Source organism: Alosa sapidissima, chromosome 19 (genome assembly GCF_018492685.1).
Source record: "Alosa sapidissima isolate fAloSap1 chromosome 19, fAloSap1.pri, whole genome shotgun sequence".
NCBI classification, from domain to species: Eukaryota; Metazoa; Chordata; class Actinopteri; order Clupeiformes; family Clupeidae; genus Alosa; species Alosa sapidissima.
This window is the reverse complement of record NC_055975.1, coordinates 2,812,043-2,827,233: the sequence shown is the minus strand read 5'-3', so window position 1 is coordinate 2,827,233 and position 15,191 is coordinate 2,812,043. Positions and strand designations below refer to the sequence as shown.

The 15,191-nt window shown below is 45.1% G+C and overlaps 1 protein-coding gene across 2 annotated transcripts in view; it reads left to right on the top strand.

Moving 5' to 3' along the window:
- dnajc17 (DnaJ (Hsp40) homolog, subfamily C, member 17) overlaps nucleotides 1-15,191 on the top strand; it is a 56,582-nt gene that overhangs the window by 12,852 nt on the left and 28,539 nt on the right. Inside the window, exons 3-10 of one of the 2 annotated variants that reach the window (XM_042072260.1) lie at nucleotides 496-554; nucleotides 810-897; nucleotides 1,060-1,136; nucleotides 2,310-2,424; nucleotides 6,302-6,351; nucleotides 9,242-9,319; nucleotides 11,602-11,682; nucleotides 12,812-12,943. In XM_042072260.1, the coding sequence (XP_041928194.1) occupies nucleotides 496-554; nucleotides 810-897; nucleotides 1,060-1,136; nucleotides 2,310-2,424; nucleotides 6,302-6,351; nucleotides 9,242-9,319; nucleotides 11,602-11,682; nucleotides 12,812-12,943 (680 nt within the window). The remainder of the gene's footprint in view (nucleotides 1-495; nucleotides 555-809; nucleotides 898-1,059; nucleotides 1,137-2,309; nucleotides 2,425-6,301; nucleotides 6,352-9,241; nucleotides 9,320-11,601; nucleotides 11,683-12,811; nucleotides 12,944-15,191) is intronic. The other variant, XM_042072261.1, reaches the window with a different exon arrangement.

Below are 15,191 nucleotides of genomic sequence, written 5' to 3'. Positions count from 1 at the left end.
TATTTTGTTTTGTTTCATTGCTTTTTGTTGTAGAGGGTTCAATTTCACCCTGACATGTCTGATCCCCAGTGAGACGAGTTTGTGTGCAGACCAAGGCGGTTTCATGGGGCCTGGACGTGAGCGAGAGTCTCGCTACCGCAGCTCTCTGGTCCATCTTAGACAATATTACTACTTAGCCCTCCATAGCCAGAGTGTTTGGTTCATGTTTGTGTTATTAGCACCAGAGGCTTGCATGTCTGCAGAGTGTGCTGTTGATGTGGCCTGTCTGCAACTGTGATCTGAATGTAACGTTCTCTTCTCTCTTCTTCTCTTTCTCTTTCTATCTCTCTTCTCCTCTACTAACCTTCTTGTGACATTCTTTTCTTTCTGTCACTTTCCACTTGTCTTCTCAATCTGTCTCTTTCTTTTTCTTTCTTTCTTTCTTTCTCTCTCTCTCTCTCTCTCTCTCTCTCGCTCTCTCGCTCTCTCTCTCTCTCTCTCTCTCTCTCTCTGCAGCGGATCTCTTCCACCAGCTCTCTCAGGCTTTAGAGGTCCTGACGGATGCTGCGGCTCGAGTGAGTTTCCAGTTTACTGTCCTTTTTGATCTTGTGTGCTTGCCGTAGAGATGGCGGTGACTGGAGGTGAACCCATACCAGCCCAGTCTAACACTCTGCTGTCATCTACTCTACACATCTCTCACTGCTCCCTCCCTATCTCCTCATCTGTGCTGATCTTATCCTTCGTCCATCCTTTCATCCCTCCTTTCCTTTTCTCCCGTCCTCTGTTACTTCTCTTCTTCTCTCCTCCACTCTTCATCTGTCCATCCACAGGCTGCCTATGATAAAGTCCGTGCTGCCAAGAAGCGAGCAGTGGAGAGGACACAAAGACTTGATGACAAGCGCAAGAAAATCAAACTCGGTATGACTTAGATGCATAGCCACCAGCTAGAAACACTGCACATAATGCAAGGTCCTTTCTGTTCTGTTCTGCCTATAGGGAATTGTTTTTGTTGTTTTGGGGAAGGGGGGGTGCTATATGTACTTTTCAATCTGTGTGTGATTGTGTGTTTCTGCTTCACAGATTTGGAGGCTCGTGAGAGACGAGCTGAAGCCCATAATGCAGAAGAGGTCAAAATCACACGAACACTGGAAGAGGAGGTATGACCCACCCACAGAACATGGCTCTCTCTTTTACTTACACACACACACACACACACACAGGGCACCTCTGTCTCTTTTACACACACACACACACACACACACACACACATATACATACATTCAAACACATTTCCTCACAAACATTGCTACATTAGCAGAGAGCACCTGTGTAAACATGTGCACAGTGGAGTTCAGCACCATAGGTGTTTGAGCAGCTCCTCCAATACGTGTTTGGTTCAGCGTGCCCTTGAAGTGGAGCCTGTTACAACTCCATCCCAGAGAGTTGGCCAATCAGGATGCAGATCTGGCCAAGGATCAGAGTCTGCTTCTACCATGCATTCTGCTCCACCCTAATAACTCCTGCAATATTCTTAAATGCTCCTTGAAATATTTTGTACGTCATAAAGCTTTTTTAATGAAGATATGGAGTAAAAAGCGGTCTGCTCCTCTTGATCGCTGTGCCCAGAACCTTATCTTTTTTGCGTGCCCCGAACTTATTTTACACCCATTGACACCTAAACCCAGCACACTCTTGGGCCCAGAACAAAGGGCCAGTTACCTGATTACTGGGCCTCTCCTGCCATATCACAATTAGGAATAATCCTATTAGATTAGGGTGCAAACGCCTAATAAGCCATACTCGTAAAGAAAGGAGAATACTTGTAGTACTTCTATGGTGAGTCATAGGTTTTCACTAAATGTGTTTCTGTGTGTCTGTGTGTGAGTGTAGATGTGTGTGGCCTTCGTGTGTCTGTACAAACGTGTCTGTGTGCTGGAAGCAGGCCCAGTGTTCTCCAGTAGGTGGCAGTGTTTTTATTTGAATAGCCCTACTTGGACTATTGATTACTGGTCCTCCCTCAGGCACACACCGCACCCACCTGTCTCCTCTTGCGCTCAGCGTTTGACACGCAACAAGCTCACGCGCTGTTTACTTGTTTATATGATGTCATGCTTGATGCATTCATTTTCCATGTATGGCTCACATGATCTTCTCGCTGTGTGCACCACTTCCATGTATGTACATCAAAGGAATGCTCTGTTAGATAATGTGTTAGTGGAAGTATATGTTGTGTGATGTTGAGGATTCACTTTTAATTGTGTGAGTGTGTGTGTGTGTGTGTGTGTGTGTGTGTGTGTGTGTGTGTGTGTGTGTGTTTTCTCTGCTTGTAGATCACACGGTTGCGAGAGGAGGGTTCCAGACAACTCCAGGAGGAGCAGAAACTTATTCAAGAGCAGATTGAGCGTGAGAAAGCAGCCAGACTTCACACAGATGGCTCTCACATAGGTAACACACACACACACACGCGCACACGCGCACACACGCGCACACACACACACACACACCTGGTAGTGAAGAACTGAATCTGGTATTGAAATGTGAATTGGTGAAAATAGGGATGTAAGAACAGCTGTGTCTGCTGTAGTTACATCATCACATAGTAGAATGTATGTTTAGTGTGTTTAACTCAGGTCAAGGACATTCTCAGCATAATTTATTCAACTTCTACACTTCAGTAAACTTAGTCTAGTATAAGAGGTAGCCATACATACTACCTCAAGCCTTACATTTTGTTTTCAAAGTAGTATAACAGTATATTGTTATGCAGCAACAACACAACACTTTGTAGTTTCAAAACCAGATTACTAGGCAAGAAAGAGTAAAGTGTGTGAATTATTTCAACAAATGTGGATGCAAATTACTTCCAGCAGTCTGTTTGGGTTAGATAATACCACATGTAATTATAAAGTAAAAAATTCACTGTGACAATTAAATAATCGTTTGTGGCAAGAATTGTGATTTGTTATTGAAATACTGCCTGCTGCTTTCATGTTGAGGTCAGTGGTTTGACCTAATGCATTTTTAATATGGGTTCAATAACCTGTTCAAGAAAACAAAGTCAGGAACATATTACTTCTTGCTATTAACAATTTTATGGGTGTGCTACATAATGAAATTAACTTCACAACAATCACTGGTAACAAAAGTCATTATTTAAAGTGTGCATCCTGTTGAAGACCTCCTTGTTGCCTTCCATTCCATCATGTCTTCCTTACTCTGATTTATCCTTGTTATGCGATGAGTTGGTCAAGCCTGTCAGGAAGCCATGTGTGACCTCATCTCACTACTTCTACCCATAAACACCCACCACCACTGGGCCTGTCTGCTCTCACACGCTCGATAGCAGTGAAAAGGCATCTAATTAGACTAAGAGTTCCAGTGAAGTGAAGGCCTCACATACCAGAAGCTTGACTTGACTTGGAATTGGAAAAGAGTCATTCATTGCTTACAGGTGTGTAACCAGTGAAAAGTGAATAAGTCGGGCTGGACTTCCCCTTGAATAATGTACTCTTGACTGGATTACTGTAGAGCAGGGGTATTCAATTAATCTTCAGCGAGGTCCAGTTACGGAAAATTTCCTCAAGCAAAGGTCCGGAGCATCATAATGTTTAACGTGCGTGTTTAGGCTATGTATGTATGTGTGTGTATGTATGTGTGTGTATGTATATATATATATATATATATATATATATATATATATATATATATATATATATATATATATAATGAGGAGATGGATGGAGCCTAGTTGTAGATAGATAGATACTTTATTGATCCCCAAGGGGAAATTCAAGAAATAGAAGATTGTAGGCCTAGGCCTAATGTTTAATGTGAAATAGAATAAGTAGTCTAAAAGGCAACATTCAAAATGAGGAGAAATAAGACAAGATAAGAGTAATTGGGGAGAAAAACTGAGTAGCCGTGGCTATTTTTAAGATCTTAATGTGAACTTAAAATAAAATTTGAGCTGAGACAAGGATGGATATTCCACAGCTGGTTCCTTGACCCATTAATCAGCAAGTTTAATACATTTTTTTTAGTTTTTTTTATGTTGACCCGAAATCCTGGAAACCTAGGAACATCACGTTGTTGGGCAGTGAATGCATGTAGGCTTAACTCGATTGTGGTGGATAAATCATATTGCCTTCTTAAATCATAAAATATTCTGTGGTCCCAGTTCACTGTTGAATGGGCCTAGCCTACCCTATGCTATGCTTTGTCTAGTAGAGGTGCTTCAAATTGGCGCTTTTGAAAATTGCCTGTCTCAGAATATATAGAAGTGGTCCAGGGCAATTCTGCGCAAAACTGTCACATTTATATTTAGTTGGCGTTACGGACGTGACAGTTTTGCGTGGTATTGCCCCCGTATCGTTATATAAAGCTCTGTTCTCGCTGTCTAGCTTTCTCCTCTTTCAGCAATCGATGATTTTAAAAAAATAACTTTCTTATCGTTAACTTAGATATCCATCTGATTGTTTCTCGTCCCGTCTCCTCTCTTCGCTCGTTTCAGGTCTCTTCAGTCTCTTCCCCATAGTTGGCTACTTTACTCATGACTCGACTTTATCAGAATTCACAGATTTCACTGGCTGAGTAGCAGCAAGCGAAATGATGGTTCATGAAGCTCCTGAAGTAAATTCTGTTATCCTAAACAACGAAACATTTAGCGCAGCTTTGAAATCTTATGTGAAAATCTAAATTAGGCTAGTATGGTGTGGGTCCGGATAGGATCACGTTACGGTCCGGACTTGGACCACGGTCCGCCATTTAGTGATCCCTGCTGTAAAGTGACTCAAGGTGGGGGACACATTGTGAAAACGTGAAATGTTTGCAGTGTTATTTTATGTTGAAAATGGCAGATTTTTCAGAGTCAAAAAAGTAGACAAAAAAGTAATAGGCTCTACCTTCTGGTTCAAAGTAAATAATGTTTTTTTTTCTTCTTTCAACTAAACCACTGAAATGTTGGGCCTGGTTGTAAAACCTGGGAGCTTGTTCTCATTTCACGGTTTTACGTTGTCATTTTTGAGTAAGGGGTTTTCCCAACTGTATGGTTTGTTTGTGCTGTCCTGTGTTTCCTCTGTCCACTTGTCCTTGGATGAAATGTGCTTTGACATACCCCAGATGAGATGTCTGTATGTTATTTAGTGTTTAGAGGTAAAGTACTGGCTTGGGGAGAAAGAAAATGGCTGCTCGTGGTTCAGAGCCATGGCAGCAGTAATAATAGAGTGTCTATTATAATAGAGGAGTGTGTGTGTGTGTGTGTGTGTGTGTGTGTGTGTGGAAGAGAGAAAGAAAGACTGAAAGAGCAAAAAAGAAAGAGCAAAAAAGAGGTGGAAAGCATGACCAAGGAAAGAGATACTGAGGGAGTGAGAGAAAGACAGAGGGGTAGAGGTGGAGTGTAGGAGTGAGAGAAAGGCAGAGGGGTAGAGGTGGAGTGTAGGAGTGAGAGAAAGGCAGAGGGGTAGAGGTGGAGTGTGGGAGTGAGAGAAAGACAGAGGGGTAGAGGTGGAGTGTAGGAGTGAGAGAAAGACAGAGGGGTAGAGGTGGAGTGTGGGAGTGAGAGAAAGGCAGAGGGGTAGAGGTGGAGTGTGGGAGTGAGGAGGGAAAGCGAGACGAGTGTTGGAGAGATCCAGGTCCTGGCCGGGACCCCTGGCGCGTCGGCATGCAGCCACACGGGGAGGCACGCAAAGGAACGGCTCGACCTCACCCAGACACCGGCACACTCGCACGCTAGCAGGGGTTGGGGCCGGGGGGGCTGAGGGTGTCCCCATCTCCTCTGCACCCCACACCTCCCCCCCATATAGGCGCGTAAGGGGAGCTCTTTGAGCTTCGCCTGGGCCAAGGGACATGTGAAGAGTGGATGCAGAGAAACGGCAGCTCTGGGATAGAGGGCGAAATTGATTGTGTGTGTGTGTGTGTGTGTGTGTGCGCGTGCGCGCCCTGTGCCACACAGTCAGGGGTATCATTCCTACCTTTCCACCATCACCAAAGTCTTTGGTTGTAGTGCCTTTCTGTTTATCTCTGTCTGACTCAAAAACAGAAAAAAGTACTGCATAGTACCTAACATAGCACATTTAAGCTCTTTTAATTGCCAAGCCCCCTACTGTGCTGCCTGTCTTCCTCTGTTAGCATCTTGTCGTCAGTACCAATACCTTGGACAGATGTGTGCATTTGACCACTTTCTTAATTCAAGTATACTTTTTTTTCTCTTGCCGTCTTTGTCAATTGTCACTGTTATAGTTTTGTTAGTCACTAGTCACAAGTGTTACAAAATGTATTGCTCTATTATGTTCTTACTCTCTCTCTCTTTCTGGTGTTTCCCTAGATGGTGGTGCTGGAAACCAGGGAGGTGGCAGTGCAACCCCAAAACTAAAAGTAAGAATTCACCTCCCTCTTCATGGTCTCATTAAGAAAAAAAAACAGTTCACCTTTGTATCTGTATCTCTTTAAAGAGCAGTTGACCCTCTTCTCCGAGGTCTCATGGAAAAGGTGGTTTAGCGGTCTGTAACAGAGGAGTTGAGATTCTGTTGCTCTGAGGTATTTTATACGAAAGCCGTTTTCATAGAGCAATCCTAAAGCCTTTGGATATAATGTGTACAGTAAAATGAATACGCAGACTCCCCTTCATCTTCCTCCTCGTCGTCGTCGTCCTCTTCACCCATAAAATGAATCTTCGCCCTGAGATCCCGGCCATTTGCTCTTTCCAGCTCTGGTCAATTGTCAAGAGAGTTTTAACTGCATAAAATGGAACACTATTATATTTCCTTTGGCAATTATTCAGTTTTGACTTATTGAAGGGCTTGGGTGAAGGGGCCGGTGGTGTGTTAGCTAATGTGTTTATGTATTTAATCTCATTAGCATGTCTGATACCCATCAAGTTCTCTCTGTTCCCCAGTGAGACACGCTGACGTTTGTGTGCTCATTTACGGAAAATAAACAGTCATCTGCAACCTGGGAAGTCCCGTGCGTGTGTTACGTGGGATTCTGTGTGAACGATATTCCAGTCCGCCCTCCTCAAGGGATGTGTCTGTCTGGGGGCCGGGCCTAGAAAATGCAAGGACTGCCAACCCCGGTCACGTCTGCCTAAGATGCTCGGCCTTTAACCGTATTTGAACGGCAACTGCGCCATGATTACCATCCGAAATCTGTCGTTCCCCTGTACGGACATACTTGTTTTGATCTTTTTGTGTTGGTTAATGGAACAGTGCTGTGCCTGAATGTGCGGTGCCTTTAGCAGCTCTGGTGTTGATTGCTTCTCTTGCTTCGCCAAGAACTCCCCGTGCCGCTGTCTTTGATATTTACATGACCCTGTCTGTTCAGCCTAAATGAAATTGATTGGAAGTGTATCTCCAGCCAGAGGAGTGATGGTTGGGAAAACCTTGGGTCGACCTGGGATGGTTGTCTCCACTGGCCGCCGGCAGTAAGACGATCGGCCTATTAAGGCTCTATTAGTTTTCGTGTAAGGCTATTTGCTTTTGTTTGACCAAGAAAAATCCTTCCCTATCCTCTATCGTGGGTGTGCAATTGAAAATCTGTTGACATCAGTGTGCCGAAGAGCTCCGGGAACCGGCCAAAGAATACCGTTTCGAGGCTCTGAAAAAGCACTTAAGCGATGTTTAGACTAGTATTAATATGCACCGCGGGCCGACAGCTTTCAAGGGCCCGCTCCTTGGGCACAGCCCAAATTCTGATCTGCCTCGTTAGAAGATTAATGGGAGAGGAGGTTATCGTTGGGTAGAAGAGGCACTGCTTGGGAAATGGGAGAGCACATATTTCAAATAACTGTTCGCAGAAAGACATTTCAATTATGGGCTATTCCCAGAAATGTTCGTTTTCTTTTTTTGTTCTTGACAGTTAGCAGAACTTTGGGCCTGGACTAGGCCTTCACTCTTCTCCTGCTCCCACACTTTTGCTCTCTCTTTCCATAATTCTCTCTCTCTCTCTCTCTCTCTCTCTCTCTCTCTCTCTCTCTCTCTCTGTCTGTCTCTCTCTCTTTCTCTCTCTCTCCCTCTCTCTCCCCCTCCCTCTCTCCCTCTCAGTGTTTGTTGCACTGTTGAGATGGTTTGTGCGATAAGAAGCATGAACCCACTCAACTAAATTATAGACATTACATGTTAGAAGCTCATGATTTTAAAGCATGTTCGCGTGAGTATTTTGATCACGTCTCCATTCCCCTTCCGCATTCAAAACAGTACAGTGCTCATTCACGCCTCCACCCCACTACTCTCCCTTGTCTAGTCCGTGCTGAACGGATGTGTCTGTTTTGTGTTACACCTTCATTAGGAATAGACCAAGAGGTGGGTGCCACTTGGCAGGTGAAGTGGTGCTGTCAGTCCTGTCAACACTCCAAGTACCCCCCTCCCAACCACTGTTCCCCGGGCCTCCTCATCCCGCCTGTTAATTTTAGCCGGCTTTCTGACCGCCGCACGTAAAGCTGCATGTAAATTGACTGCAGGACTCCCAGGTGGTGATGGGTGAGCTCCAAGTATTTTGAATGGAAGGACGAGTGAGAGTATTAGGGAGAGCTAGCGGAGAGAAAGGAAGACTAGCTGAAGAGAACAAGCTTCCCTTCCCTTCCGTTCCCTCATCTCACCCATGGACTGTAGGCCCAGTATGTATGCTTAGACACTTGTCTATTGTCCATGTCTAATGGTGCCAACAAGGCAAGGAATTGAGAATTGCTGTTTCTTTCTAAGGTAAAATCCCAGAGTCCAGGATACTTCACTTCTGTTTGGCTGAGTCAGTAGGTCTTGATTAGCTTATTGTCTATAAGGGCCCTCATGCAGCAAGTCATTTATTTATGGGATGCCATGAACAATAGACATAATCTTACTTTAAAATGAATTGAGAATTGCTGCTTCTTTCTAAGGTACAACTCTAGACTTGGGGATGCTTCACTTCTGTTTGGCTGAGTCAGCAGGCCTTGATTAGCTTGTTACAGGGCCTGTTCAGGTCACCTGACTTATGAATGTGGACCCAGAGCTTTAGACAGACTGAATGTGAAAAAGAGCTAAATTATCCCAATGATAAAAAAAACGTGTCAATGCGAAGACATCACAAAGCTTGTTTAAAGTCATTGGGAATACTTCAAAATGAGTTTTATTTGATTTAGAATAAGAGCTTTAAGAACTCTTGGTGATTAGAAAACAAAAGTAGTTGAAAGATGAGGGTTTCATTTGGAACTTTTTTGCTTTGGTGATCTTGACTGTTGATGGTCTTTCCATCTTTGCTGATGTTGTCTTATGTTTGACCTCTCTCTCTTCAGCTGAAGTGGAAGAGTAAAAAAGAAGATGAGAATAATGGGGGCTATTCACAGGAGTTTCTGTTTAGCCTACTCAAAAAGGTGAGTGACCGCCGAGTCTGGAAAAGATATTCAGCCTCTAATAACACTGTGACTGATCGTCCCACGGACAGTTTGTGTGTCAGACTTGTTTGACCTTACCTCGCGCAGTAAGGCAATCATCCCAGTGTTGTTTCTAGAAGTCGGGCTAATGAAATTAGTCTCACAGAAACCGTCCATCTCCGTGCCGTGAGAGTGTGAGAGTGTGTCTGTCTGTATTTGGAAGACCATGTTTTTCCCCCAAGCACACATCCATAATGAGACTCACTCGGTGTCCGGTGAGCACAGTTTTGTGGCCTGTATGACATCACTAGCCCCAGCTTGGTGTTTAGTTTTTTTTTTTTTTCTTTTTGTAATTTTTCCCCCTCATGCAAGCTTCATTAAGTTTTGTAGCAGCGAAAGTGCTAAGGGCAATGTGGTGCCCTGTTAAAAGTGGTGCACGCCATCGTTAGTGCCCCCCTCTCTCCCTGTCGGGGCGTGTGTTTTACCGGTGCCAGGGGAGCCACCAGGAAATGTGCTCTTCTCATGCAACGCCGCACCAGCGCGCACCTTCCCCTGTCCTCCTCTCCTCCTCTTCTCCTCTCCCTCGCTCGGCCAGGCTCCAGGCCATTGAGCGGAGCGGCTGCAGGTTTTTCATAATGAGGGAAACAATGCGGACAGTTTTTTTTTTGGGGGGGGGGTTCTGGACTGGTGGTGGGGAGGTATGTTTAAGTGTCACTGACGTCAAACGTGCTCTGCGAAGGTCAAGGGCTCAATCCTTCCTCCGCACGCTACTCCAGCAGGGTGGCTCGTCGGTATGGATACAGGAGACTGGGTCAAAGGATTGTGGGAAAATGAAGTGTTTCTCCCATTTATTTATTTTTTTACTCTCCCCTGACTTACTATTAAACTGATGCAAGAGGAAGAAAATAGCCCCACTCTGTCTAGAAAAATGCAAGATGTCACTGGAAAGGCCAAATGGCAAGAGATGTCAGGTGAGGTCCTGCTGATGGAACGGCTTGGCCTTCCAGTGGGAGCAGTCACTGTGTGTATTTTGGCCTCCGTATCACTTCTGACCCTCCAGGATGCATTTAAAAAAAAAAATTAACTAGACCACGAAATACTTGGACATATGAAATAACTCTCTGCTGGGACTCAGCACTGTCACTGTTGCCAAACTGTTCCCGATTCGATTGTTTGTTCTGAAAAATACTTGCCCGTTCCTTTAGTTTTCCCAGACAAATGAGCTGAGATACAGTTTTTAATAAGCACTGTCATCATCCTCGTACCCCCCTTCCCCCTGTCTGGATCTAGGTGACAGGCTGACTAATGAGACCCCGACCCAGTGGCCGTCCTTCCTGAAACTCAAGAGGCCTTTCCACTGCTCTTTCTCAGAGAGAGAAGTGTGTGTGTGTGTGTGTGTGTGTGTGGTGGGGGAGCAATTTTACTCGGTACATTCAGTCCAAGTTAGAAACTGCACCCATCCAACCCCTGTCACTCAGTACCCTCCCATCCACCCAGCCAACCTCCCTCCCTGTGTCGGGGGTCAGTGAGTGACCCACAATGCACCTCTCCTCCCATGCTCTCCCCGAGCCAAGTCCTACTAGCAGTTCGTCTGGCCCGGGGCCATGGGGGCTAATTTCGGCTCGGCACCAGAAACTAGTTTTACAGCGTGTTCTCACATCTACTGTGCAGAATGGAGATCGCTGAGGAAGTCCAGAGTGCAGTCTGTCCGACTTACGGGCAAAACATTACTCTGAGCACTCCCAGGTTTTTTTGCATTCGGCAGCAGCAGCAACAGCGGACAATTTTTGTCTGTGAACCTTTGCTGGGGTTGATGGCTCTCATGGGCTCAGAGCCTTGGAGCCGTCATTGAGATTTATGTCCCCACGAGTCGTATCACTCAGGCCTATATGCATTTTGTATTTTTATTTTTTTCGCTCTGTAACTCAAGTTAACGTTTATTTTCTCTAGGAACCTTCCACGCAGTTTGTAGTGTAGAAACCACTTTGTAGGCCTCAGTTTGCGAATATGCAGTTGACTAACTGTAAATAGCGTTGTGAAATTTACAGTGAATAAAGATTTAGGAGATACTGCTTTCTAAATGTACACAATTGTAAGTACCTGTTTTGATTGCGTGCAGGTTTTACACTGTCTCTGTGTTTGTCTCTGTGTTAATGTGCTGTATATGAATGTCCTCTTAGTAACAGGAAACATATTAAACGACATCCCCTCTCTATCCTATTCTGTGTCTCTTTCTCTTTCTCCCTCTGCCTCTCTCCTCCTCTCCCTCTCCTCTCCAACAGTACGGCGATGTGCTGAATGTTCTCATATCGAGTAAGAAGAAAGGGAGTGCTGTGGTGGAGTTTGCATCTGCCAAAGCGGCTGTACGTACCCACGCCTTCTTACTCTTTTCCTAATTTCTCTTCGAATCCAGCAAAAGAATGCTCCCCAGTGGCTACATTCTCATGGTACTCTTCAGGGAATTAAAATAATTCAGGGAAAGCAAGTAGTTTGTAAAGTTTTTGAGACCAGTATGATTAATTGTTTAAAACGTCTCCTTTCTGATTTTTCTGGGCCGATTTTATCTGCACATTTAAACACCCCAGACACCGGAGCTGCATCTAGGAATGCTTCCTCATTACCATCCCACCAAAATGCAAAATGTTTTACACCGCACATCAACAATGTGGACATGTCTTCACCAGATGCTAGTGTTGAAAGGATGCAGAAGTGTAACAAGCATGGCTGTTGAGCTGCTAGTGCAGACTAGCAGGGACAGAGCCAGAAGAGCCACACTCCTAATGGGGACCAGAGTCCTCGCCTTGTTATTGTCTCGTGTCGTCTGGGCTGCCCGGCCCTCTCTGTGTCCTCCACCCTGCCCCGCTTGGCTCAGCTCAGAGAAGCGCTCCTCACTGCGCTCTTGTGATGTTCTGTTGTGGTTCTCTGGTGCGGTTGCTCTCCTGAGAACGTGCCTGACGGGCCCAGACGGCCTGTGGAAATTGAGGGGGTTTTGGGGACGGGTTGGTGGAGGAGGCATTTGAGGGGGTGGGGATGCTTTTGAGACTCACTCAAAAGCCTGATGTTCTCCACACACACATGTGTCTTGTCATAAGCCATGGATAACACACGCACGCAAAGACAAACATAAATAAGGCCTGGGTGAGAACAAGTGGGGGTGGGCTGTGGATGAGCGCTGGAGGAAGATGCTTTGAGCAGCGGCACAGCGGCAATATGTGTTGCATTTGTTGCATGTGAAAAACATTTACACCCAAAAGGCTGTGTGACGCGAGGGTGCCGACCGCCTGGGCAGCCCTGCAGTAATATATGGGGTGAGAGAGCGAGAAGAAAAACCTCTGTAAATAACAAAAAGAATGAGGAAGAGGTACCGAGAAAGCGGGAAGCATCTCTGCTGTTGTAGTGTGTAAGATTTACACCTCACATGTTCCCAACGTAACTGGGTTAATGACACATTTTTTTATTTTTTTATTTTGTGTTAAATGTGCTCCATCTCAGGACTTGGCGTTTAAGAATGAGAGTGGCCTGATGGGAAACCCGCTGAAAATCTCCTGGCTGGAAGGGCAGCCTGAAGCCCCACCCATAACCATACACAAGTCAGACCCCGGCAGTATGTTCACACACTCACAGGTAAGGCTGAGGGGATAGCCTTTGTGTGCGTAATTGCACTTGCACTTTTAACCTTAACCTAAAACAAGAATTGTAGTTAACAGGGTGTCAGAGGGCTTGGTCATTGTTTTGACCTCCTGGATATGCTGGTGTTCTTTTTAGTTCTCTGAATTTCTCTCAACCTTCAAAATGACATGTTGCATGTCAATTTGAATGTATGCTTTAAATTATGTTTTAAGAGTCCAGTTAATGGATAACGCCTGGATTTTTCGCAACCCCAATCTAAACACCATTTTCTAAACACCATACCTCTAAAGACAAAGTATGTTAACTTTTGAGATTTTATTTTTTGTATCGTCATGCAAAATGTATCGGCTCGGACAGCTCGCTTTGCCCTCGTCGGGTTTCTCGAGCAAAGTGTTTGGGGAAAAGGGGTGCTTGAGTTTGTTTGGCTTGGACTGGGCCTCTGCACACACTCCGAGTCCGACAGAAACGAGCCGCTCGTCGCCTATTATGGGCTGACCCAGGAGACCATAGGAATTCTCAAGAACGCTCCGGAATGATTCGACCCAACCAGAGCAGGGGAGCACCAGGGAGATGTAATGGGCGACTGGCACGAGAGGCTCTCGGCTCGTTGGCTCAGCCGCTGAAGAGAGGTACTTGCCCCCCTCCTGTCCTGCCTCCTGTGCTCTTCCTCCCCCATCCCATAAGCTCAGTCACTAGTTAGCATTAGTGATGCTAGTTTTCTGTTCTTGCACCGTTATCTTTTAATCGTATGTGTGAGCTCACACCTGCGATTTTTCCAGTAAACAAACGTCTAGATAACTTACTGACAATGACAATGTGCTATTGATATCATGCCCAGAGAGGCACTTCTCTTATTCCTCTCAAGGCTCCAATGAGCTGTCTCCACCTTGGCCGGTCTACCTAAAGAGTGGCCTTAGCTATGCTGAGGGGAAAAGGTCTACCGTCTTTGTGCTACTCAATTCAGCACATACATGCATCTGCTTTAGACATACATATAATTGTAAAAATATGACACCATTTCTCCTACATTGTGTCTACTCTAGAAAGGGCCCATGGCTCGCCCACTGTCTTGCGAGACCAGCCATTCTTTTCTTTCTCTCATTGTTCCCTTCACCCCACTCATTGCTCTAGCGACTGCATGTGGCGCAGCATCTGGGATATTTCATTCATCGCGGATGGAGCTGACCCAAACAGGAGTCTGTGAGGAATACTGTCTATACATGGTGTTTGACAAGCATTTGACCCGAGGAGGATATTAGATCATCAGAAATTGTGCAAGACTAAATAAGGATCAATTCAAACTCTTTGTCTGAACTATATTACAAATGACGTTTTGCACCAGAGAGGATTTGCTTGGCCAATTTTGCCTCTATTATAATTCCAAAAAAAAAAGCATGCTCTTAGCCATTTGTGACACTTTATCTAGTTTGATATGTGAATGTCTCTTGATTTTTAAACAAATTTTAAAAGCCTAATGGCACCAAGGGAAGCACTTGAATATGTCTAAACAATGAAAAGAAAACGGGGACAAGGCAAATGATGCCTGTAATAGTCATTATTGAAGTCATTTCCTGATTTATATTAATTTTTTGTTCCTTTCACTTTGCCTAGTTGAAACTGAGGCTGTGTGTAAAGGTCATGCTCTGCAACACTCTGAGGGTCGCCTGTTGGGCCGCCCCAACTATGTGACTTAATCTGGCCAATTCACACACGCTTTTCCCAAAAGAGTTGTACAACGACCATTGTTTTATTTCTTGCATGCTTCTTTTTATTTCTTATTTGAGCAAGAACACTATTGGGAGAACACTTGTCAGAGCAGAAATGAACAATGAGCAATTCTAGCCACCCCCCCCCCAAAACCCCCAAACACCACTTATAACAACTGTCATTACCCCTCAGATTGCTTCATCACAGAATTGAGGGGGGGTTGTGACAATGAAAAAATCAACATCATTACAGCATCACCAATTTTCAGTTCATCCTCTAGCGGTGGATTATCATCCCCGAGGAGGCCTATGTCACATTGCTGGGGGTGAAGAGAAGGTCAGTGCTAGTAGTGTAGCCCCACATTCATACAGTGGAGGCCACTATGGAGGTCCACTGCGTAGGTCTCTAGCTTGCCTGGCCTCCCCAACGCCACTCCCACAGCGATTCCCGCTGAGTTGACACAACGTTCAACCAAGACATTTTGGATCCATCCGTCAATTTCTCCCCTCTTCACTGGGGTAACAAGGATCTGGAC